The following is a 23,455-nucleotide window of genomic DNA, read 5'->3' on the forward strand; positions in this document are numbered from 1 at the left end:
AGGAAGTCCAAGATTATCCGTACAAAGGATCAGGAGGTTTGTGAATGCAGTTGGGAGAATTAAAACTCGCTGAACGTGCATTAACCACAGGCCTTCGCTGTCACTATGGGAACCTGCTGCGAGAAGATCCTACTTCATAAAAAAAAGGAAGCCACGTCTAGCAGAGACAACCACAATGACTGTCACTAAGCGACTGGCTCTTTTCTTGACAATTACAGAGAACGACAGTAATTAAAGACACTCCTGCACACCCTCAAGCTAATTAACAAGGTGAAGGACCTTGATACATGAGAGCCGCCACATTCCATACAAGCCACACGGCTGGTCGTGGAGATACACCTATACGACCGGACAGAAGGCAAAGCAGGCAAGGCCCTGTAAAACAATACTGTGTCAAGACAATGACAACCCAAGAGCTCACCTATGTGTTGCAAGTGATACGCTGTATAGGTCAATGGCGTGACGCTTATTTTCAATCTATTATTTAATTCAAGAACACTGTATTGTTCCGAAAATAATGCATCTGAAAAAACGAGTTTGTCTTATATTCAGGAGCTAGTCAATAATACACCCACAACAATAGGGGTCGCCAACCACGGCAAAAATGAGTGTGCCAAGAAATACGCAAGTGTGATGTTAGAAGACCTAGCCTGTAGGGCTGGGACGGTTACCGCATTACCGCAATACCGCGGTCACGTGACGTCTACCGCGGGTCTGAGATCGTCACCGCCATCATCGCAAAAAAAAAAAAAAAACATTGGCCTGCCCATGTGTGCACGTTGTGTCTAATTCTATGGATTCATTGATTCTAATGACATGGATTGTGTCTAATGACATGTGTGTCTTATATGGATTCAAGTTTTTCTAAACAAAACATAAAAGATGGAGCAAATCCGACCTTTCGCGAGTTGGGGAGCGCAATGTTCCATTATAACATTCCATTTGTACCTGTGTAATGTCTTTTAGCCTATAATTTGAATTTAATTTTTTTACTAAAGCATAAAATACAGGCGCATAAGCAGGACCTCAGTTTTTAATTGCACGTGCTTAACACAATTCTCTCACATGGTTGCGCAGCCGACAATAGCGGGTAGGGAGATAGAAGTCATGAAAGCAGGAAAAAGAACGCACCGCCCGGGCAATGGGTTTGTGTCGAACGCTGACCGATTTCTCCCATAGCTGGCAAAAAAAAAAAAACGGCTTCAGAAAGAACAAACTGAGCTGGACCTGCCTCAGCACTCCTTAGTACTGGTAAGTTTTTACTCTCTTCCAACTCTGTTTGGGAAAGATTGACTACAAATAAGCTGGGCATGCGAAATTTCATTCAATATAATCAATAAATAATCTATTGTAGGCAATTAAATATAAGTTGGCTATGCGATTCTGAAATTCCAATTTCATTAAAAGGCTATCGAAAAAGATATCCGTCTGGCAGGCTTAAAAGCACAGTAGTGTGCGACACTTTGTTAAATTAAATAGCCTTCGTTAAATATTTGAACCACTGAGACAAAAGCGCACACGAGATATATAAATTAATATGAATATGTAAAAATATGAAATATAAATATAAATAATAAGTAATAGGCTATACAATCACGGTAGTGTGAGCAGCGACACTTTGTAAAATTAAATAGCCTCCGTTAAATAGCACCACTGAGACAAAAGCGCACACGAGATAGGCATATAGCCTATATATAAATTAATATAAATATGTAATAATAGGCCTAATATAATATAATAATATAATATTTAAAAATTATTTATGTAATATAAATAACATAAATATAAATAATTATATATATATATATATATATATATATATATATATATATATATATATATATATATATATATATATATATATATATATATATATATATAATTATTTATATTTATGTTATTTATATTACATAAATAATTATATATATATATATATATATATATATATATATATATATATATATATATATATATATATATATATATATATATATATATATATATATATAATTATTTATGTAATATAAATAACATAAATATAAATAATATATATGTATGTGATATACAATCATTAGCCTAAAAAGTCTTCGTTAAATAGCCTTGAACCACTGAGACAAAAGCGCACACCACACGAGATATGTAAAATAATATAAATATGTAAATGTTATAAAATATAAAAAATAAATATAAATAATAAAAGTAGCATAATATACAATCAAGGTAGTGTGAGCAGCGAGTGACTACACTTTGTTAAATTAAATAGCCTTGAGCCTTCGTTATAGTCTTCATTAACCACTGAGACAAAAGCGCACACGAGGTGTAAATTGTAAATGTAAATTAATAGCCTGATTATTTTAAAATATGTAATATAAAAATATAAATACTATAAATATAAATAATATATTAGGCTATATTATATGGGCGGGTGTGCGCAAAAGTCGTTATAGTTTAAGTGATTGTTTAATGACGACGACTGTAATCTGAAAGTAAAAATATGGGAAATAAATAAACAAATAAATATATATTACTGATCAATACCGATAAATAAAAATGTTTGTTTGTCTTTGTTTATGCTGTTCCATCATCAAATCTCTCAGTCGTGATATGATCTGCTCTCTCAGGAAAAAATATGAAGGCTGGGATGTAAAACATAGTCTATATTTCGTTTTGCCAGCACTTTTTTTTTTTTCAGATATCATTCCATTTCTGTTCTAATTGTTCCTGTTCTAAACGTGAAAAAATAAATGTAAAATAAACATGTTCCTTATTATGTTCAATTGCCTGCACTGGTGTGTGCGTGTGCGGCCGTGCGCGAAAGTCGAGCGGGAGCCATTTAAAGCGGTTTACCGCTGAACCGCGGGAATTTCTTGCTTTTCAACCGCGGTAAGAAAAAATCCATACCGTCCCAGCCCTACTAGCCTGACGTCGTCATACTCAATTCTCGTCAGAATATGAGTCTGATACTGCTCCATTGGCTGTGAATATGGGGCGTGTTTCAACAGAACCAGGAAAGACCTCAATTGGATAGACCTACAACCAATCAGAGCAACTCAACTGCACGCACGCTGGAAGAAGTAGAAGAAGATGATGAGAGTAAACAATCTTTGGCGGTGTTGTACAAGAATTTAAGGATACACGGAGTACTTACCAACATGATCATCATTTCTGAGAGAAATAGTAAAGGTGAATGCATTTACGAACAAGTTCTCCGTTTAGCAAATTAATTCAACCCAAGCGCTCTTTGGTGACGTGGATGATTACATTACTGTTGATCACCTGTCCATCATCGTATAAAGCCCGGCCTGACAATTTGATTGGTCCGAACAGCTTCTGTTCGGGCATAGTTGCTCCACAACAGATCAAGTCCAGACCAAATTTCCCAAACTCAAATGTTGTGGGCGGGGCTAAAGAAGACCGTGAGCGAAAAAAAGGCCAGCAGTCAAAGAAACACTTATCACCTAAGAGCCGTGTGACCGTCATGTTTGCATGCCTCACTTACGGGACCAAACCTCCCCCATACGTGATTTTAAAATGTAAGATGGTACCCAGATTTCAACTACAATAAGATTTCACTTCTACTGTTAATGAAATTTTGGTAGGCCTCATGGTTTCACTGAGATGGATAGCCTAATTGTTATATAAAAAGTAAAAAAGTATTTACCATACTTTCAATGTAAAAATTAAACATGAAAAATATGCAATATAAAAGCATTTTCTTTATAAAATGCGAGATATGATCTTCAAAAAGGTACATCTTGAAAAAGAGGGGGTCGTCTTATAATCAGGGTGATGTTATATTCAGAACAATATTGTACACTAGAAATGCAATTCATACATGCTTGTATGCACCACTTCAATGAGCATGTTTTAAACTTTTGAATTAACATTAATTCATTTTTAGGAAGCATAAGGTAAAAAAAAATGTCAGGGTGATACAACTACCTTGATATCATAATGAAGGGGAAAAAACTATTAAATTAAAATTAAATTAAATTAAATTATATTGAACAAATTTTAATTAAACTTTTAAAAAGTAAACCTTAAGCGGTTTGGCAAACTTTTATTATTTCTTCATAGTAAAGGTTGTAAAATGTCTAACATTCTGAATGAAAAATCCATGATATTTAATATTTAAAAAAAAAATTTAAACAATGATGAATACATTACTACTTTTACATGCATATACACGAGACATGCATTACATTTTTATCATTAAATTAAAACCTTTATTGAGATGGTATAAAAGTTTTTCAAAACCATATGAGACCAACATGAATGCAAAGGGTAAATAAAAAAAAAAAGAAGACATGCATTAAACTAGGTTTCTTTTTTTATCACGGACACTCTTATATGTCATTGACCCACCTGCCATTTTAGTTTCACTTTTGTTTTTGGACATTGGTCTAGACGAAGACATAGCTTGTAGAAGAGGACACGTACCATTAGGGCTACTCATGTCTACAAACTCCAAGCTTCAAAAGTAGCTGCACGTCTGTGTCCAAACAGTATTAATCACAAGAAAGGCATGACAGCGCCAACCTATTTTTGTCACGGGCAGAAGCTGAGGGCTGAACTTGTATCTCATTAAAACTTAAATATTACACAAATTATCTTGAATCCAGCTTGCTGGGATTCATAAATCGTTGATGGCTTTGGCTCGAGGTCAAGCCACTGACGGCAGAGCTAATGTTGATGTTGAACGTGTCAACAGTCATCTTCCACAGGGACGAAGCATGTTTGCTCAAAAACCCAACGGGAACGTGAGAGAACTGCATGAAGTGTGTTCATAATTTAGCAGAAATGCACACAGAAGGGTCATTATTAGTTGTTTAAAAAGTTGTACATTTACCTCAAATTCAACCCACATTAACATGCAGGTCACCCTAAAATACGAGCCTTTCATGCACCAACAACTACAAGGCGACAAGATCAGGGGTGTTTAACGGCGGTCAGGTTTGTCTGCTCCTCATTTTTTCCACTGGCTTTTCTCGATCAGGTTTAACACGTGACTGTGGCGGAGGGCAGCTTGAAAAGCTTCAGAATTGAGCCTCTGACCACAGAGAGAGCTGTGCCAGGGTTTTGAAATACCCCTCCACAAATACACCTCCCATCCAGAGAGCTCTGGTGTGCACTTGCCTCTCACCACCCAGACATGTAGGCGCTGTTTGGCAAGAGAATGGATCCCCCTCCCTTCGCTGGAGAGGCTACGAGACTCGCCAAGCTTTCCTAATGCAATGCGCCTCAACTTGGTGAGGTAAAGTCTGCTTAAAGGGATAGTTCACCCAAAAAAGGAAAATTCTGTCATTAATTACTCACTCTCCTGTCGTTCCAAAGATCTTTTTAATGAAATCGGAGACCTTTCTGTCCCTATATTGACAGCTACACAACTAACACTTTCAGTTCATAAAGAGATATATGAATTGAGTGGTTTAGTCCTAATTTTCTGAAAAGACTCAATCACTATATACACTGAAAAGATTGAATTTAGGCTTTTATTCACATATAAACATTCATTAACTCACACGAGTTGTGGTAAACGGAAGCATAAGCTTGTTCACTTGACGTGTGAAAACCAATGAGGTTCATTCTCGTGTTATGCAGCACGTTTGAGCTTCCAAAAGAACCAATGAGGTTCATTCTCATGTTATGCAGCACGTTTGAGCTTCCAAAAGAACCAATGAGGTTCATTCTCGTGTTATGCAGCACGTTTGAGCTTCCAAAAGAACCAATGAGGTTCATTCTCGTGTTATGCAGCACGTTTGAGCTTCCAAAAGAACCAATGAGGTTCATTCTCATGTTATGCAGCACGTTTGACCTTCCAAAAGAACCAATGAGGTTCATTCTCGTGTTATGCAGCACGTTTGAGCTTCCACAAGAACCAATGAGGTTCATTCTCGTGTTATGCAGCACGTTTGAGCTTCCACAAGAACCAAAGAGGTTCATTCTCGTGTTATGCAGCACATTGGAGCTTCCACAAGAACCAATGAGGTTCATTCTCGTGTTAAGCAGCACGTTTGAGCTTCCACAAGAACCAATGAGGTTCATTCTCGTGTTAAGCAGCACGTTTGAGCTTCCACAAGAACCAATGAGGTTCATTCTCGTGTTAAGCAGCACGTTTGAGCTTCCACAAGAACCAATGAGGTTCATTCTCGTGTTAAGCAGCACGTTTGAGCTTCCAAAAGAACCAATGAGGTTCATTCTCGTGTTAAGCAGCACGTTTGAGCTTCCACAAGAACCAATGAGGTTCATTCTCGTGTTATGCAGCACATTGGAGCTTCCACAAGAACCAATGAGGTTCATTCTCGTGTTAAGCAGCACGTTTCAGCTTCCACAAGAACCAATGAGGTTCATTCTCGTGTTAAGCAGCACGTTTGAGCTTCCACAAGAACCAATGAGGTTCATTCTCGTGTTAAGCAGCACGTTTGAGCTTCCAAAAGAACCAATGAGGTTCATTCACGTATTATGCAGCACGTTTGAGCTTCCACAAGAACCAATGAGGTTCATTCTCGTGTTATGCAGCACGTTTGAGCTTCCACAAGAACCAATGAGGTTCATTCTCGTGTTAAGCAGCACGTTTGAGCTTCCACAAGAACCAATGAGGTTCATTCTCGTGTTATGCAGCACGTTTGAGCTTCCACAAGAACCAATGAGGTTCATTCTCGTGTTAAGCAGCACGTTTGAGCTTCCAAAAGAACCAATGAGGTTCATTCTCGTGTTAAGCAGCACGTTTGAGCTTCCAAAAGAACCAATGAGGTTCATTCTCGTGTTATGCAGCACATTGGAGCTTCCACAAGAACCAATGAGGTTCATTCTCGTGTTATGCAGCACGTTTGAGCTTCCAAAAGAACCAATGAGGTTCATTCTCGTGTTATGCAGCACGTTTGAGCTTCCAAAAGAACCAATGAGGTTCATTCTCGTGTTTTGCAGCACGTTTGAGCTTCCACAAGAACCAATGAGGTTCATTCTCATGTTACGCAGCACATTGGAGCTTCTGCAAGAACCAATGAGGTTCATTCTCGTGTTATGCAGCACGTTTGAGCTTCCACAAGAACCAATGAGGTTCATTCTCTTGTTATGCAGCACGTTTTAAGCTTCCACAAGAACCAATGAGGTTCATTCTCGTGTTATGCAGCACGTTTGAGCTTCCACAAGAACCAATGAGGTTCATTCTCGTGTTATGCAGCACGTTTGAGCTTCCACAAGAACCAATGAGGTTCACTCTCGTGTTATGCAGCACGTTTGAGCTTCCAAAAGAACCAATGAGGTTAATTTTCGTGTTACGCAGCACATTTGAGCTTCGACAAGAACCAATGAGGTTCATTCTCGTGTTATGCAGCACGTTTGAGCTTCCGCAAGAACCAATGAGGCTCATTCACGTGTTATGCAGCACGTTTGAGCTTCTGCAAGAACCAATAAGGTTCATTCTCGTGTTACGCAGCACGTTTGAGCTTCCACAAGAACCAATGAGGTTCATTCTCGTGTTATGCAGCACGTTTGAGCTTCCACAAGAACCAATGAGGTTCATTCTCGTGTTATGCAGCACGTTTGAGCTTCCACAAGAACCAATGAGGTTCATTCTCGTGTTATGCAGCACGTCTGAGCATCCACAAGAACCAGTGAGGTTCATTCTCGTGTTACGCAGCACGTTGGAGCTTCCACAAGAACCAATGAGGTTCATTCTCGTGTTATGCAGCACGTTTGAGCTTCCACAAGAACCAATGAGGTTCATTCTCATGTTAAGCAGCACGCAGAAGCTTCCACAAGAACCAATGAGGTTCATTCTCGTGTTATGCAGCACGTTTGAGCTTCCACAAGAACCAATGAGGTTCATTCTCATGTTAAGCAGCACGCAGAAGCTTCCACAAGAACCAATGAGGTTCATTCTCGTGTTATGCAGCACGTTGAAGCTTCCACAAGAACCAAAGAGGTTCATTCTCATGTTAAGCAGCACGCAGAAGCTTCCACAAGAACCAATGAGGTTCATTCTCGTGTTATGCAGCACGTTGAAGCTTCCACAAGAACCAATGAGGCTCATTCACGTGTTATGCAGCACGTTTGAGCCTCTGCAAGAACCAATGAGGTTCATTCTCGTGTTACGCAGCACATTGGAGCTTCTGCAAGAACCAATAAGGTTCATTCTCGTGTTACGCAGCACACTGAAGCTTCCAAAAGAACCAATGAGGTTCATTCTCGTGTTATGCAGCACGTTTGAGCTTCCACAAGAACCAATGAGGTTCATTCTAGTGTTACGCAGCACATTGGAGCTTCCACAACAACCAATGAGGTTCATTCTGGTGTTACACAGCACATTGGAGCTTCCACAAGAACCAATGAGGTTCATTCTTGTGTGTTGCGCAGCACGTTGGATGCTTGGAGCTTCTGCAAGAACCAATGAGGTTCATTATCGTGTATTACGCAGCACATTTGAGCTTCCGCAAGAACCAGTGAGGGTCAAAGCTCTCAGATTTCATCAAAAAGATCTTAATTTATGTTCCGAAGATGAACCAAAGGTGAGTAATTAATGACAGAATTTCCATGTTTGGTTGAACTAACCTTTTAATATAACATGGTGGTATTTACACATTAGTCATCATGTAACAAGTAAAAACTTACCATTCTTGTTTTTTCATGGAATACTGCAGTATTTATTATAAATTATTTATTGTGCACAAAAAAATGTTGTGCCCTTGAAATCTTTAATCAAAATAACTTTACCTCCCTTTTGCAGCGGCATCTTTTCTCTTTTCTGATGACATGTTCACTGGTGCGAGGACGGGACAACCTCGAGGACGGGACAACCTGTCACTCACAAAGGTCCAACGATCCAATCAATTCCCAATTGTCAAAATCAAGTCCTGCCCTATATTTCTTGTATTCACTCAGATGTCTCAATAGGGAAGAAAAGACTATCGAAACTTTAGTTTCATGTCGACTTCAACTTTAGCACAATATCTATATGAAGGAGAGGAACTGTGATTTTTTTCATTTCTGCTTGATTTGAGCAAAACAAATAGACAAAGCCTCACATAGCCTAATAAAAGCAGTTACTTTTATAGCATTTTGTACCCAGGCCATTTTAATGCAATTTCGTGCAGGTTGCAGATAAATTATTTTACGTAACAAATCAATTCATTAAAGCTGCATCTGTTATTTCACAACAGAGTAAACTACTGCATGTTTCTGAAAGCAGGCGCAACGGTGCTCAAAGACAGCTGGGGTAAAGAGGAACAGAACGATGGACTGAATGTGGCAGAAAGCCAGAGGAGAGCCACTGAATTTTAATATGAGCTAGACTGAGGGTGTGTGCGTGTGCCGTGTGTTGGTGCTCAAAGTGGGGGAAAAAAAGTGCCGGTACTTCCTTTGATATTAACACTGCCCAATTTAACTCATTAGATTAGCTAAATGTTTACTAGTGGTAAATTTAATTCAAATTGTTTTAGCAATTGTCTTAGCCTTAATTTTTTAAAGGCAAATAGAATAAAACAGCAGCATCACAGTGAACATCCACAGAAGTACTAGATAATTAATATGTTGGAGAATATAATAATATTCTTAATAACAGATTTTTTTATTATAATAATAGGTGATATTTCTTACTGAACTTAAATTTCACCAGACAAGCAAATTAATTTAGCTTTGATCTGAATTAAATGTATAAATATAAATCATATATATAAGTTCAGTAAGAAATATCACATATTAAAAAACACTGTTTATTGCCCTAAAGTTATTGGCACCCAAAAACCATTAATTCTCGAAAATGCTTTTACAGTAAAACTTTTAATTAAAAAACTTTTTTCAAATTTTTTTTTTTTTTCTTTCCTGTAATGGCAAAGCTGATTTTTTTAGCAGCCAAAATATATTTGCTTGGGAGAGCAACAACATTTCATGCTAAGGGTCAATGCTGGCATGATATGGGCTTGAGGTTTGGGCCCCAAATGGTTGTCCACAGGTTCCACGGTGGCCCAATCTGAATTAGCCCCATTCATATGAAACTGATGGACAAACCATTTAGGGCCCAAAATGCCTACATTGGCCCCACCATGAAATGCTGGATGGGAGATAATGGGCCGCTACAATGAGTGATTATGAGGACTAGTTACCATATTAGCAACTTTTTTGCAAAGGTTCAAAGGAGGCTGTTAGCTGCAAAGAAGATATTGCTGCTAATACATTCACCCATATTAAATATGCCATTTATCCTGACTATGTACTATAATCTACAACATGTACTAGAATAGTCAACACTTGCAAGACTAAACAGTCTTTGTATAGTGAGAGACTATCTTGTTGAGCACAGAATTATGGTTACTGTGAAAAGCATGGTGCAGATTTGCCAGAACCATGTATAGATGATCAATGACTCACATACAAATAAACATTCTTCAAGAGCCTCATGTGTCATATTTGATCATAATTTTTCTTAAAAAGGGGGGGGGGTGTAATCAAGAAAACCTGCAGTTGCTTCAGTCCAGTAAGTGTTCATCTTGAAATATTAACAACAATATAAATGTTATTCTTACATTTGCTTTATAAAAGGAGATGGAAGAAACACTGTATTTTTTTAAAGGGGCTATATGCGTTTTTCTGAAATTTAAACTCGCGACTGACACCTGTGGCCAAAAAACAGAACTGCTCTCATTTTCTGCTCGCTCTCGCAGCGGTGGTGACGTCACATCCGCAGACAGCGCGGGAAAAGACGACCCGCCAGAAAATAGGAAAAATAGGATACAGGCTTATAGGTGCACCCACTGTGAGCGGACAAGGTGTCAGTATGCTCATCAGGAGATGTTTGAGTCATAAATGGTAAAATAAAAAGGCTATTGTTACGTTTATTTTGGGGAAAAAGTTGCATATAGCCCCTTTAAGGCTTAAACACATTTGGTCAAAATCTCATCATGTTATTAAAGATGCAGAGTCGACAACAAACGCTAGACTAAGACACTCTTCTCCACTCCTCAAATACATAAAACATTAGCCCACAAACAGACAGACGTAATGGATGACCAATAGTAATGATTTAAGAAAATAAAAGATAAAATATGCAGATACAAGGTTTCTACCCGAAAGTGGCGATATTTACATTTTTATTTATTTATAAAGTAATTGTCTTACAGAGTTTTAGCACTAGAGTAAAATAATAACACTCATTTTAAAATCTCTCATTGTAATTGGGCCCCCCTGGACCTGCGGGCATAAGCCGAATGGATAAATAAAACTGATTTTTAAACTACGTTTTGATGATGTTGATAATTCAAAGGCCTCAGAAATTTGCGTATCAAATATGACACTGGAGGAATTATAGGGTTAATCCACCACAGTCCAACTCCGAAGCACGGTAAACGATGCAAAAGAGCCCATAAAACGTAATCGCAAGTCTATGAAGGGAGAGAGAGATTAGAGATGCATAAAAAGAACAAGATCGAAACGACAGCTAGAATAGGGTGTTTTGCCCCCCGAAGCAATGTGCAGAACTGAAAAGGGGCCACATTACATTCCTCAAGTGAAATGATTTTTCAATTAGTGTGTGAACTGCGTTTGAAAGAGGGGGGGGGAGTCTATCAGAGGAGGGGTCTCAGATTCAATCAGTTCAACTGCAGACGGAGGGCACTATGTGAATGTGTTGAGGGGGGTTTGGCGTCACCGCAAGGGAATGTCTCTCTCTCTCTCTCTCGCTCTCTCTCTCTCTCTCTCTCTCTCTCTCTCTCTCTCTCTCTTTCCTCCCGTTCCCCAGCCGCCTGCCCCTGGAGCCAACGAGAGACACATTGTTTAGTCTAAATCCTGCTAGTGCAGGGCTACACACTCCAGACCCCCACCACACATGGCAAAACACACAAACAAGAGGAAATGCTCAACGAAAAACAATGGTGAACTGACTTCAAGAACAGAAAATCTGTGCGTTTGCTGCTTTTTTTTGAAGTGTCACGCTAGAGACAGCTGTATATACGTGATCCTTGCAGCATGAAACGCAGACGTAGCGCTGCCATGACATGCAATACCGTACTGAGCAGAGCCACACACACGCAATGCACACATGCATTTGGTACACCCATACTTAACTGCTATCAGAGTACAAATCAAAAACGTGGAAATGCTTGACAGGGTGAGACAGCCAACTCCCACTTCCTGCCCTCCCCCACAGACAGACGGGCAAATTCCTTAAGGCCGACAGCTCAGAGACGCAGACGCTAATACATTACGCACAGGGCAACAAACACACCGCTGTGGGGGCACTACGGTGTGTTTCAAAGAAAATATCAGGAAATATCAAAGAGCGTCACGTCTGAACTAATTTGCACTCGCTTTATTATTCCGCAGAGATAATCATCTTTGCCCATCAAACGCTCAAATTAGAAAGACGGAAAACCTCAAAGGAAATCATATTAAAACCAGACGTTTGAAATTATATATTTGGGTAATTACAGAATGGGATCCAATGTAACACTTCCCTGTGTGTCATTTTATATTAACCCTTTTGCCGTGATGAAAAGGAAGAAATGTACCTTCTTTAAGTAAGAACAGCAGCACATACTTATAAAAAAGCTCTTTGGTACAGTGACAGTATTAGATGGCAATACTAGGGCAAGACTTTCAAAATAGAGAGAGTAATACTAATATTACTAATACTAATATTTAATTTTACTTAATTTATTTTAATGTACTAGGTGGGACAATGAAACAACTTTGGTTTAAAATTTAAAAGCTTTTAAAAGTTTAGATATTTAAAAAGCTAACTTAGTAATACTACATTTTATTTAACAAATATTTAAATTTTTCACAACAGGTCCAGGACAAACAATAATTAGAAGCTGCGTATTCCCTGTTGAAGACACGTGTTATACACCATGGTACTAAATGGTTACCATATTTTTCTACCATGTAGAAAATGTACAAGTAATGATATACACTACACTCTAAAAAATTGTTGTTGGGTTGAAAATGGGGTTGTTTTAAACCAGCAATTGGGTTGTTTTAAGCAAACATTTAACCCAACCGCTGGGTTAAAACAACCCCATTTTCAACCCAACTTGGGTTATTTTTAACCCAGCATTTTTAAGTGTACCTTTTAAAAGTTTAGGGTCAGTAGATTTTTTTTTTTTTCATTCAGAAAAGAATCAAGGATGCATTAAAATGCACAAAAGTGACTGTACAGACATTTTTTTATTACAAAAGTTTTCCATTTTAAATAAATGTTCTTTTGGAAACCTGAAAAAAGTATCATGGTTTCTAAAAAGATATTTAAGCAGCACAACTGTTTTCAACATTGATAATAAATGTTTCTTGAGCCTCAAATCATCATATTAGAATGATTTCTGAAGGATCATGTGACACTAAAGACTGGAGTAATAATGCTGAGAATTCAGCTTTACCATCACAGGAATAAATTATATTTTAAATACATTTAAATAGAAAAGTTATTTTAAATTGTAATAACATTTTACACAATTACTGTTTTCACTGTGTTTTTGATCTAATGAAATTCGTATGGCCTTCGTATGACCATACTTCTTTCAAAAACAAAAAAGTAAAAAATTGTAATGTCCAAAAAAAGCATAACATTATCATGCACCAACTATAAACATAGTAGCATGATTGCTAATATTATTTGCTCCTGTATTATAAGTTACTTGTCTTTTTATATAGAAAAAAATGTAAACTGGCAAAGCCTGAGAAATTCTGCCTCTGTATGTGAAATAAGCTGCTAGTCTGGCAGCAAGTTCAGATACTGTGTACAAGATAAGACATAAGGTCAAGACACAGGCTTACTTGTGTTTCTAACATGGTGCACAGCCCATTATCCAGAAATTGATGCACGGTCCTGGACGCTCCACAGAACGTCCTTGATCAAGAACACAATATCTCTCTTCATGGCCCAGCTAGAATCTCATACCACAGCCTGCCGTCTCTGAAAAGCGCCAATACTGTGTATGAACTATTGCCAGAGCCTTAATGGTCATGTTACACATATGTGAGTGCGTGTGTGAGTAATGAGTGCTGATGGGCTTAGCCGAGTGGCAAAAGATCCATAGCTTCATGCTCTCACAGCGGTCGCAGACGGGGTAATGACTCTCACACACAGTACAGCCTCCCCTTCATCTTAATCTTTTCCATGCTCAACAAACCGTCCTCTCGCTGGTTTCTAAAAGGCCCAACCCAAACTGCGGCACATTGCAGTATTAAACTCCCTCAAGTGAGGCTAACTACCCATCCAGGGGCTAACTCAGATCTAAATCACTGTGGCAGCTCCTAACGGCTTTAAAATGAGCTTGTGATGAGTCCTCAAACCGGTTTGCCAGCATGGTTGGACAAGACCACACTTTTAATTACCATGTCTGTCTCCATTGTAACCTCATTGTGTGGTCGTACCTCTGTAGTCACAACCGCAAAGCTGAAATCGCATTCCTCGCGGGACCTGGCTGTGGGTTTGGAATATGTGACCCCAGTACGATCACTTTAACTAAGGGGAATCAGTATGGCGATAACACTCAGCTGAAAGGAATTTGTCAAGAAGCTTTTGTTCTAGAGATGGACTAATGCGAATGTGGCATTTCTATTGTTGTGCCCTGAGGGTTCAACCGTAGGTGAAATTGAAAAATCAAAGCTTAAGTTATGACTCATAATAACTGAATCTGAATTTGGCGCTTCCTTATTTTCATGACCGGAAATGATCTGGATTAATATAATAGGAGATAATATATTGTGGATGTGCTTGCTGCATTCAAAGACAAAAACAGTCAAAATACCATGATAATACCGACATTTTGGACATGTTCCTTGATAGGACCATTATTCTTTGAAGTACCATGTACAAACCCTCGTATTTGAATATGGTAAACAACATTCAGTACTATGGATCATGACGCATCACTGTACCATGGAACCGTTACAGTACTGTAAGGTAAAAGTAGCACAACCGAATAAAAAGTGTGGCAATTTGTGCCATCACAAATCTCTAATTAAACGCATATGCTGTATAATAATCCTGCATATTCCCAATATGAATATTAGAGAATTTAAGGATCTTGCTTTCCATTCAAACTTTAAGTTGGTCTTATTCATTCCAGTGGTCATTCCAGCTGAATTTTCAGCATCATTACTCCAGTCTTCAGTGTCAGATCATCCTTCAGAAATCATTCTAATATGCTGATTTGATGCTCAGTTATTATCATTGTTGGAACTTGTGCTGCTTGATATTTTTGTGGCAACCACAATACATATTTTTCAGGATTATCTAATGAATAGACAATTATAATTTATTTCAAATATAAGTGGAAAAGTAAACAAACTATTCCCAAATTGTTATTTTTATTTTTCACAGAACTTTTTAAGTGCGTGTTCACACTTGGCATGTTTGGTTCTATGAAATCGAACCCCGGTGCGATTGCTCTCTTAGTGCGGGTCCTTTGAATAAGTGTGAACGCTGCCATCCGAACCATCGGTCCGCTTCTTAACAAACTCTGGTGCGTTTTGAATTATATATGAACGCAACACGGACCAAAGACATGTAAGCGAACCGAAAACAGGACATGACGTCACAAGATGCGACCCTAAAAATATGTTTTTTCTCGTCGTATTCGCAATATTGCCCATCACAGTTTGGTAAAGGCGTCAGAACCCTGCCTCCTCGCAGCAGATCTTCGTTTGTGCGTGATGGAGGGATTCCTGCCACTGTTTTGACTCCCTTTACACTTTTTATAAGCTCTTCACGAGTTGCCAGCTGGTCAAAATACCATCATAGGCTAAGCACATTTAGCCCAGCACACAGCATTTTTTGGATGTTCTGCAAGTTCCGTCGCAAAATATACGTAATAAGAGCCGACCAATCAGGTTGTGAATATATCCCTTTGCCTTTAAGTCGTATCTTTAAGTTTGTTGTTAAAATAAACGGACCAGGACTAAATGTTTCGGACCAAGTGAACCGAACCACAAGTGTGAACATGCTAAAATTGCATGACACAGTAGGCCATGTGATCTCAACATGGCAGCCTCCAGGAATGTACGACATTTTAAACATATTTGCGTTCTTTTCTTTAGGACAAATGACTGGGTGCACCTTTAAAGAAGAGCACAACTGACACTTTCATAATTGCCTTCTCCTTCCATCCTCTCCCTAATATTGTACAAGTGGAGACAGAGAGCGTTATCTCATCGGGGACAAAGCTGAACCCGAAATACATTTCCAACTATGAGCAGTGCAGTTAGCTCACATAAAACAATAACTACCCAACAAAGCTCTGTATGTCTAGTAATTAACGCTTAATTAGGGAAAGGCTTGAATGAATTCCTGCGGACAGCATAGGGACATTTATTCATCCATCACATTCCTGCAATGTTCTAGGGACTTTTCAAGAGTCTCACAACAATCAATGGTACAATAATCACATGCTTCTGATCTGATGACTAACTGCATATAACAACAGGGTAAATAGACTCTAATGGCCGACACACAGCATGTTCGATCTGATCCATTTGAAAGCAAGAGACAAGAAACAGACATCAAAACACACTCTCTGATAATGATCCCCAGTCTGTGTGATTTATACACAACATGGCCTTATTTTTAACTTGATCCAGCAACAGTCCAGTAAATTTTTGTTGTTTTGTATTCCGAGTGTTAAAACAGACATACTGTATATGAGCAAGCCATCAGCCTAAAAAACATCTGATTATGAAACCTACCATCCAGAAACTTTTCTTGTAAATGCCTTTACAAATTTCCCCAAAAGCACCTGCCTGTGTAACTAACAAATGCAGAGACAAAACCCTTAAGACATACTAAAGGGTGAAAAAAACAGGATTCACCATAAGACTAGGACTAATAATAATAATAATAGACTAGGTTGTGTTCATGACTGAAAACTATAAGTCTGGATTAATAACATTAAAAGACAAAACATTCAAAAACACAGACAAAACAAGAGCACTAAAAAAAGTGCCATGGTAATACCAATTTAGGAAATGCCCCATTTAATAAAAATGTGTGTAAGTAAATACCATACTACATGAATAATGAATAATATTATTACCATCTGACACCATCACTGTATTATTGTACCAATAGGACTTGCTTAGGCTTACAATGTTTTCAGGGGAATGCAGCTCAGTACTGAAGTAAAGACTGCACAAACTAATTAATCCATCATAAAGAGAAGCTAAAATTAATATGCAAATTCCCTGATCTAGCTCTAATCTTTCTTTCTTAGTAGCACTAAAAGCACCTGCTTGTGTAACTGTTGATCAATTCAAAGTAAATCCACTTTAGTTTAACTAGAGTAGACTAACACAGACAAAGGCACCCTTGAAGTTCAAGATATTGAAGTTGATATTGAAACGAGATGCACCACAACACGTCCCTCGGTAATAGTGAACCAGCAATCCTGACAGTCCACATTGGTACAGTAAACCGATTCAGTTCACTTCACATTACCGTGTTTATGCTGCAGCGCCGAGTGATTCTAATGAACAACATGCATATAATCTGCAAATAATATAGCATGGACTCTGTAATATGGATACACATAACAGTTAAATAGTTCAAGTGAGCATATTTACCAGCCACCGCGCTGAGCAGAAGCATTGAGAACAGCCCCAGTGACAGTACTGATGTTCGGTTTAGGATCCGCACTCTCATCCTGATGATAGTCCTGGTGCTTCTGGATGGGTTCAAAAAAAAGTTCCAGTAGATTTTCTTTTTTTTCCCCCTCTTCTCTATCGACCGAAGTTCAAGCTCATGTGCTCGGAGCGAATAGTCCGAAATGAGACGTGCATATATAGGTTTGGAGGCAATGCATGGTTTTAGATGCCCGGGTTTCTGTGTGCTTTGATAAATAGATTATAAACGCATTTTCTCCATGCTGGTTCGGAGTTTGAGCGATTATACTTCATGCAATGTATGTGATCCACTTCGTCGCATGTCTTCAGCCTTTTTAAGAGAGCGAGAGAGAGAGAGCTCAAACTGTGATCACGTCTCGGTTGTTATCGGCGTTTATAAACAAGATTTTGTTTCGATCTATTTGGTTCTGGTCCAGATGCTCGAGCAGTATCTCAATATGGGTCAGGTTTCTTCGTGTCAGTCCGCTTCAGTCGATGTTGAGCTTCACGAGCTGGCGACATGTCCGACATTTCCCGGCTTTATCCTATTTTATTCCTGCATTACCACTGAAATAATGTATCTGAAATGTAAGGCATAACGCGTCGAACCCATCGGTCGCCGTTCAAGCGGCCGAACAGAAGTGACATTGAGTCCGATCCAAAGCGACAGAGGCCTCTAAAACAGCGCAGTGACTCTCAGTCGATGATGGTCGGTAAACTGATCGCCGGTCAGGGTCTGCTCGGGTAAATTAACGCATTTCTCCCTGTGTGAATGATTATCTCCCCGCGGATCGTGTTGAGCTCCCGCGGCCGCTCTCGGTAACTTCAGCTCCGCCTAGAGCAGAGCAGACAGATGAAGGGCAGCCAGTTCTCCTCCTCCTCCACCCCCACCTCTCTCTCTCTCTCTCTCTCTCTCTCTCTCTCTCTCTCTCTCTCTCTCTCTCTCTCTCTCTCTCTCTCTCTCTCTCTCTCTCTCTCTCTCTCTCTCCCCAATCCAATTCTAACTTGTCTCGCTTTCTTTCCCTCCTTTCACCCTAACAAATTTACCATGGTTACAATAGTTTGCGCCAAAACACACTTGCTACAGTTATTACTAACGGCTGAGGTAACTTAGTTTACAGTAACAAAAATAGTTAGTGTAGGCCAGCCTACCAATTAAACAACTAGTTTTATTTTGTATTAAAAATTTCCAAATGGGCCACAGGATGACATGAACATCCTATGTAAAACCCCACAAAAAATCTAGACGTAAACTGTAATCAAATAAATGTATCACCCTCAATGACTATAATGTTTTTTATTACTATTATTATTGTGGAACATACAGAATGAGAATCTCTTCTGGAATCACAAAATTAATTAAATGTGGTTAATTTTAATTTAATACATTCCAATTTTTTGAATGAAAATGTTTGAAAATAAGCAACGTTCTAATTACGGTAAATAATAATAATTATAATAAAACAGAGGAGATGGGCCTTTGAATATTTGTGTTGTGTAGGCCTAAGTGTAGGTAATTACTATATTTTCTACATGCTAATGTTTTTATTATTGTTTTTATTATTTATTATTATGTTTTCAGAATTTGCACCCAAATATGCTTCTGAAATGTATTACAAATACTGACCAAGTCAGATGACGGTACATTTTATGAGCAAAGGCTACTTGTAACTTATTATTGTAATTATTTTGTAGTTGGTGGGAGGGAGTTTAGAGGGTTGATTGACACAATCAGTGATGTATATGTGGGCGACTTGATGCCAGACGATCTTTCCATCCAAACAGCGCCCCCTAGTTACCGACACCCTACAGTTCATTTGAGGTAAAGCAACAAGGCCTCACAGGACCTCCAGAACTTTTGAATCATAGATATGTATACGCTTTGAATAACATAACCCTGTCATTAAAATCAAGTGGTCTGTAATTGATTTTAAGAAGTTGACTTTCAAGAGAAGCAGTCACAAATACCACACAGATTTGATGGTATGTGTTGTAACAACTATTGTGAAAACACATGTATTAGGCAGACGCTTTTATCTGAAGTAACTTGCATTCAGAGTATACATGTTATCAGTTTATACATTCCAGTAAATTCAACTCAAGACCCTGGACTTAAATTTGGGCTATATTTGTGATTTGGTATTATCAATATCAGAGATGTGAGGAAACAGATTCTAAATCATTCTGAAGTTTATTTGAAAATAAATGAAAAATAAAAAATAGCATTACAATGACTGATTGCTTATATTGCACACATAATAACACTGGCAGAATAGCTTTGCAAAGTATTGTAAACCGATCACAAAGCTTTAAGATATTAAATTATCTTCCTGTCAGGAAGAGACATATGTAAACCTGAAATTCGCCATCTAAAATAGTTGCCTCTTTAAAGTTGGTGATATTTTGTAGCAAATTAGAATTTTTAGAATGGTTTAAAACAAAAAGATTTACAAAAATACATAAATATATGTAAAGTAACCCTGAGTGTAAAATAAATCTGTGGCTCACGGCCAGAGTTACTGAGTGTTAAGTGCAAAAATATGGTGTTAAATGAACTATATAATAGTTATTACATATAAAGGAGAGTTTTATTTCTTTAGCTTTGGCTGAGAGAAAATCGGAGCTCTTCCTCTCTGATGCTCCTGTCCAGCCTCTGTGTCTCTGACTCCAGCACTGAGGGGACGGGCCGCTGAGAGACCGCAGCTAGAGACTCGTTCAGATCCTGTCTCAGAGACATCAGACTCTGGCTGTTCTTCAGAGAGCGGTCTATGAACTCTGCCCTCTGCTGATGGTCCACAGCCAACATGAGACGAAGATGGTGAACCTAGGAAATTGGGTTTAGGTTTTAAGGCCATATTATATGCCAAAATACTAATGAACAGTTGAAGTGTTAAAGACTAACCTGTTCTTCTAGCTCACTGGCTCGGACTCTGAGTCGCTTCAGCTCTTCCTTGTCTGTATCATCTGACAGGTTCTATTCAACAAGTTTAGCAATTTAGCTTTTTTACTGGCAATTAACACATGACAGACAATAGTTTGGCATTATCAAGTTGCTAACAATATTCATATTGTTAACTAAAAAGATTAAAAATAGTTTTCGGTACTTAAAATAGAGTTGAAATCCAATTAAATATTGGATAGTTAGTCTTTGCAACTAACTGAAATGAAGTTGAAGTACTAAACTAACAAACTAAAGCTAAAATAAAAGTAAATTAAAATAATAAATAATATTAATAATACTAGATATGTACATTTTCTGAAGAAAATGTGAGTGTGTTCTTGCCGTTGCAAAACTCGGCACTTGGCAAAGATGCTAACATGATTAGCATGTTGCTAGTGTGTTTAAGTTAGCATTTTTGACATGTTTTAACACTTAGCTAATTGTTGTTAGCATGTAGCTATTCACTGCTAGCATGTGTAGCGTGTTGGACGTGCTGTTTGCAAGTCAAAAGAGCCAACCCCCAAAAGAGCCAAATATAGGTCTTGCTAAAAGGCTGCTAGGGTACTCCGTTTGGTTGCTAGGGAGTGGCTTGGCAGCTGCCAAATGATGATGATACTCCAGAGACTGCTTGAAAGTTTGAATGATATAAACCATGCCTCAATGACATTCGGATTTGAATAAATCCATCTTTGGGTTTGGGTTGCTAGAGTGCTTGGCAATGGTTGCTAGGGCATGGATAGGAAGTGTTGAAGGTGATTTGTGATTGGTTGTTTGCTCCACCCTCATGTTTCTATGAAACTTCTGTCCAAAGATATCCCTTTTGATCTCTTTGAATGAAAGTCTATGGAACTTGTTGTTAGGGTGTTCTATATAGCTGCTGGAGCATGGCATGATAGCTTCATGGCGATCCTGATTGGATCGCTCAGAGCTATGACCCGTCCAATTGGTTGCAATGTTAAGTCTATGGGATTTTTCACCCGCTGAGCGAACATTGTTCGCCTTATCGCTTATAAAAGTCACAGCACACAAAATCTTAAACTAAAATTAAAATTATTATTAATTAAAAGCTAATTTAAAATATTAATAAATAGTATATAAATAATACACAAAAAACACTGGTTGCTAAAGCTAACAAAATGATACTCTAATAAGAATAAAAATACATAAGTCTAACAAAAACGGTCCCTTTAGTGACAATCCATCACACAGAAAGACAACCAGAACAAAACACAAATGTATTGTAAATGTACTCTCTCCATCATACCAGAACTCCAGCTTCAGACCGTGACAGCTGATGCCTCAGTTTTCCCCTCTCCAGCTCAACCTGATGATGGCCAAATAAATACAGTAGGTACATTAATCATGCTGACATAATATGTGCTGCCTTCGTGAGGTGTGCTCGTACCTGTATCAACGTCTCTCTCAGGTGCTGTCGCTCAGCTCGTAGTCTCTCAATTTTCTTCTCCAGATGATTGTTTTTCTTCTGCAGAAGGTTCTGATCCACCTCCAGTTGTGCCACGGCCCGTTGCATGGCCGACAGACGCTCCTGCACAGCAGAGTCTGTATCCACCTCATCTATGGACTGGGCCTTTGGTTCAAGCTCCTTCTCCAATTAATATTGCCCAAAAATAAAGTCAATAGAATCAATAGAAAGTTCAAAAGAACAGCATTAATTTGAAATAGAAATCTTTTGTAACATAGTAAATAAACTATTGATCAATTTAATGCACCCTCGATGAATACAAGTATTAATTTCTTTCAAAAACAAAACCCTGGAGCTTTTGGATGCTAGTGTAAATGGTCCATTTAATTTTGTTTTTCAGAATCACAATCCATGCTTAATTGAGAGTTCCTGACACTACTCTTAAAGGTGCAGTGTGTAATATTTATGAGGATCTATTTACAGAAATGCAATATAATATACATAACTATGTTTTCAGTGGTGTATAAAGACCTTACATGTCACCATTTTGCACCGTCATGTTTCTACAGTAGCCTTAAACTGACAAACTGCTCTACAGAGCGCAAGCTACTCTCTGCTGTCTCAGACGACGACATCTTTGTCCTGTGATGGCCACTGTAGCTTCTGTATTACCCCTTTTCCACCAAGGCAGTGCTGGTGCTGGTTCGGAGCCAGAGCCTAGTTTCAAATCGGTTCTTTGTCTTTCCACACCCAGAGCACCAGCTCTGAACCAGGAAAAGTGGTTCTTAAAGGGTTAGTTCACCCAAAAATGAAAATGATGTCATTAATTACTCACCCTCATGTCGTTCGACACCCGTAAGACCTCCGTTCATCTTCGGAACACAAATGAAGATATTTTTGTTGAAAGCTGATGGCTGAGAAAGGCTTCAGATAGGCCTCCATTGGCATTCAGTACATTTACACTCCCAAGACCCATAAAAGGCACTAAAACATTGTTACAAAGTCCATCTCACCACAGTGGCTCTACAATAATTTTACGAAGCGACGACAATAGTTTTTGTGCACAAAAAAAATCAAAATAACGACTTTATTCAACCTCTTCTTGTCTTCCGAATATACCTCCACGACGCATGCGCGAGAATATGACGTAGCGCCGGCGTTCGGAAATCCATGAAATGCACACTTTAGCCAAATTTTGAGCACTACGCCGAGACCTAAAGCACGATCAATGTAGAATTCAACAGCTTAGACACGCGCGTCTTCCTCTGCTTGTAAACAAATCGCTTCAGGGTCATGTGTCCGAACGCCGGATCTGTGTAATATTCTTGCGCATGCGTTGTGGAGGCATACAAGGAAGACAAGAACAAGTTGGATAAAGGCGTTATTTTGATTTTTTTTTTGCGCACAAAAACTATTGTCGTCGCTTCGTAAAATTATTGTAGAGCCACTGTGGTGAGATGGGCTTTGTAACAACGTTTTTAGTGCCTTTTATGGGTCTT

At 38.5% G+C, this 23,455-nt stretch overlaps 2 protein-coding genes across 3 annotated transcripts in view; both read right to left on the reverse strand.

Moving 5' to 3' along the window:
• Positions 1-18,434, reverse strand: part of bmpr2b (bone morphogenetic protein receptor, type II b (serine/threonine kinase)) — a 106,214-nt gene extending 87,780 nt beyond the window's left edge. Inside the window, exon 1 of one of the 2 annotated variants that reach the window (XM_079822006.1) lies at positions 17,554-18,434. In XM_079822006.1, the coding sequence (XP_079678132.1) occupies positions 17,554-17,632 (79 nt within the window). In that variant the 5' untranslated portion in view covers positions 17,633-18,434. The remainder of the gene's footprint in view (positions 1-17,553) is intronic. The other variant, XM_079822007.1, reaches the window with a different exon arrangement.
• Positions 18,435-19,766: 1,332 nt separating this feature from the next.
• The window catches only part of LOC307129041 (uncharacterized protein), a 31,552-nt gene continuing 27,863 nt past the window's right edge, over positions 19,767-23,455 (reverse strand). Inside the window, exons 23-26 of the mRNA XM_079821155.1 lie at positions 21,939-22,136; positions 21,798-21,857; positions 20,495-20,566; positions 19,767-20,416 (exon numbers count right to left, since the gene is read on the reverse strand). Of these exons, the coding sequence (XP_079677281.1) occupies positions 20,189-20,416; positions 20,495-20,566; positions 21,798-21,857; positions 21,939-22,136 (558 nt within the window). The 3' untranslated portion in view covers positions 19,767-20,188. The remainder of the gene's footprint in view (positions 20,417-20,494; positions 20,567-21,797; positions 21,858-21,938; positions 22,137-23,455) is intronic.

The sequence above is a fragment of the Gobio gobio genome (assembly GCF_949357685.1).
Source record: "Gobio gobio genome assembly, chromosome: 7".
In the NCBI taxonomy this organism is placed as follows: domain Eukaryota; kingdom Metazoa; phylum Chordata; class Actinopteri; order Cypriniformes; family Gobionidae; genus Gobio; species Gobio gobio.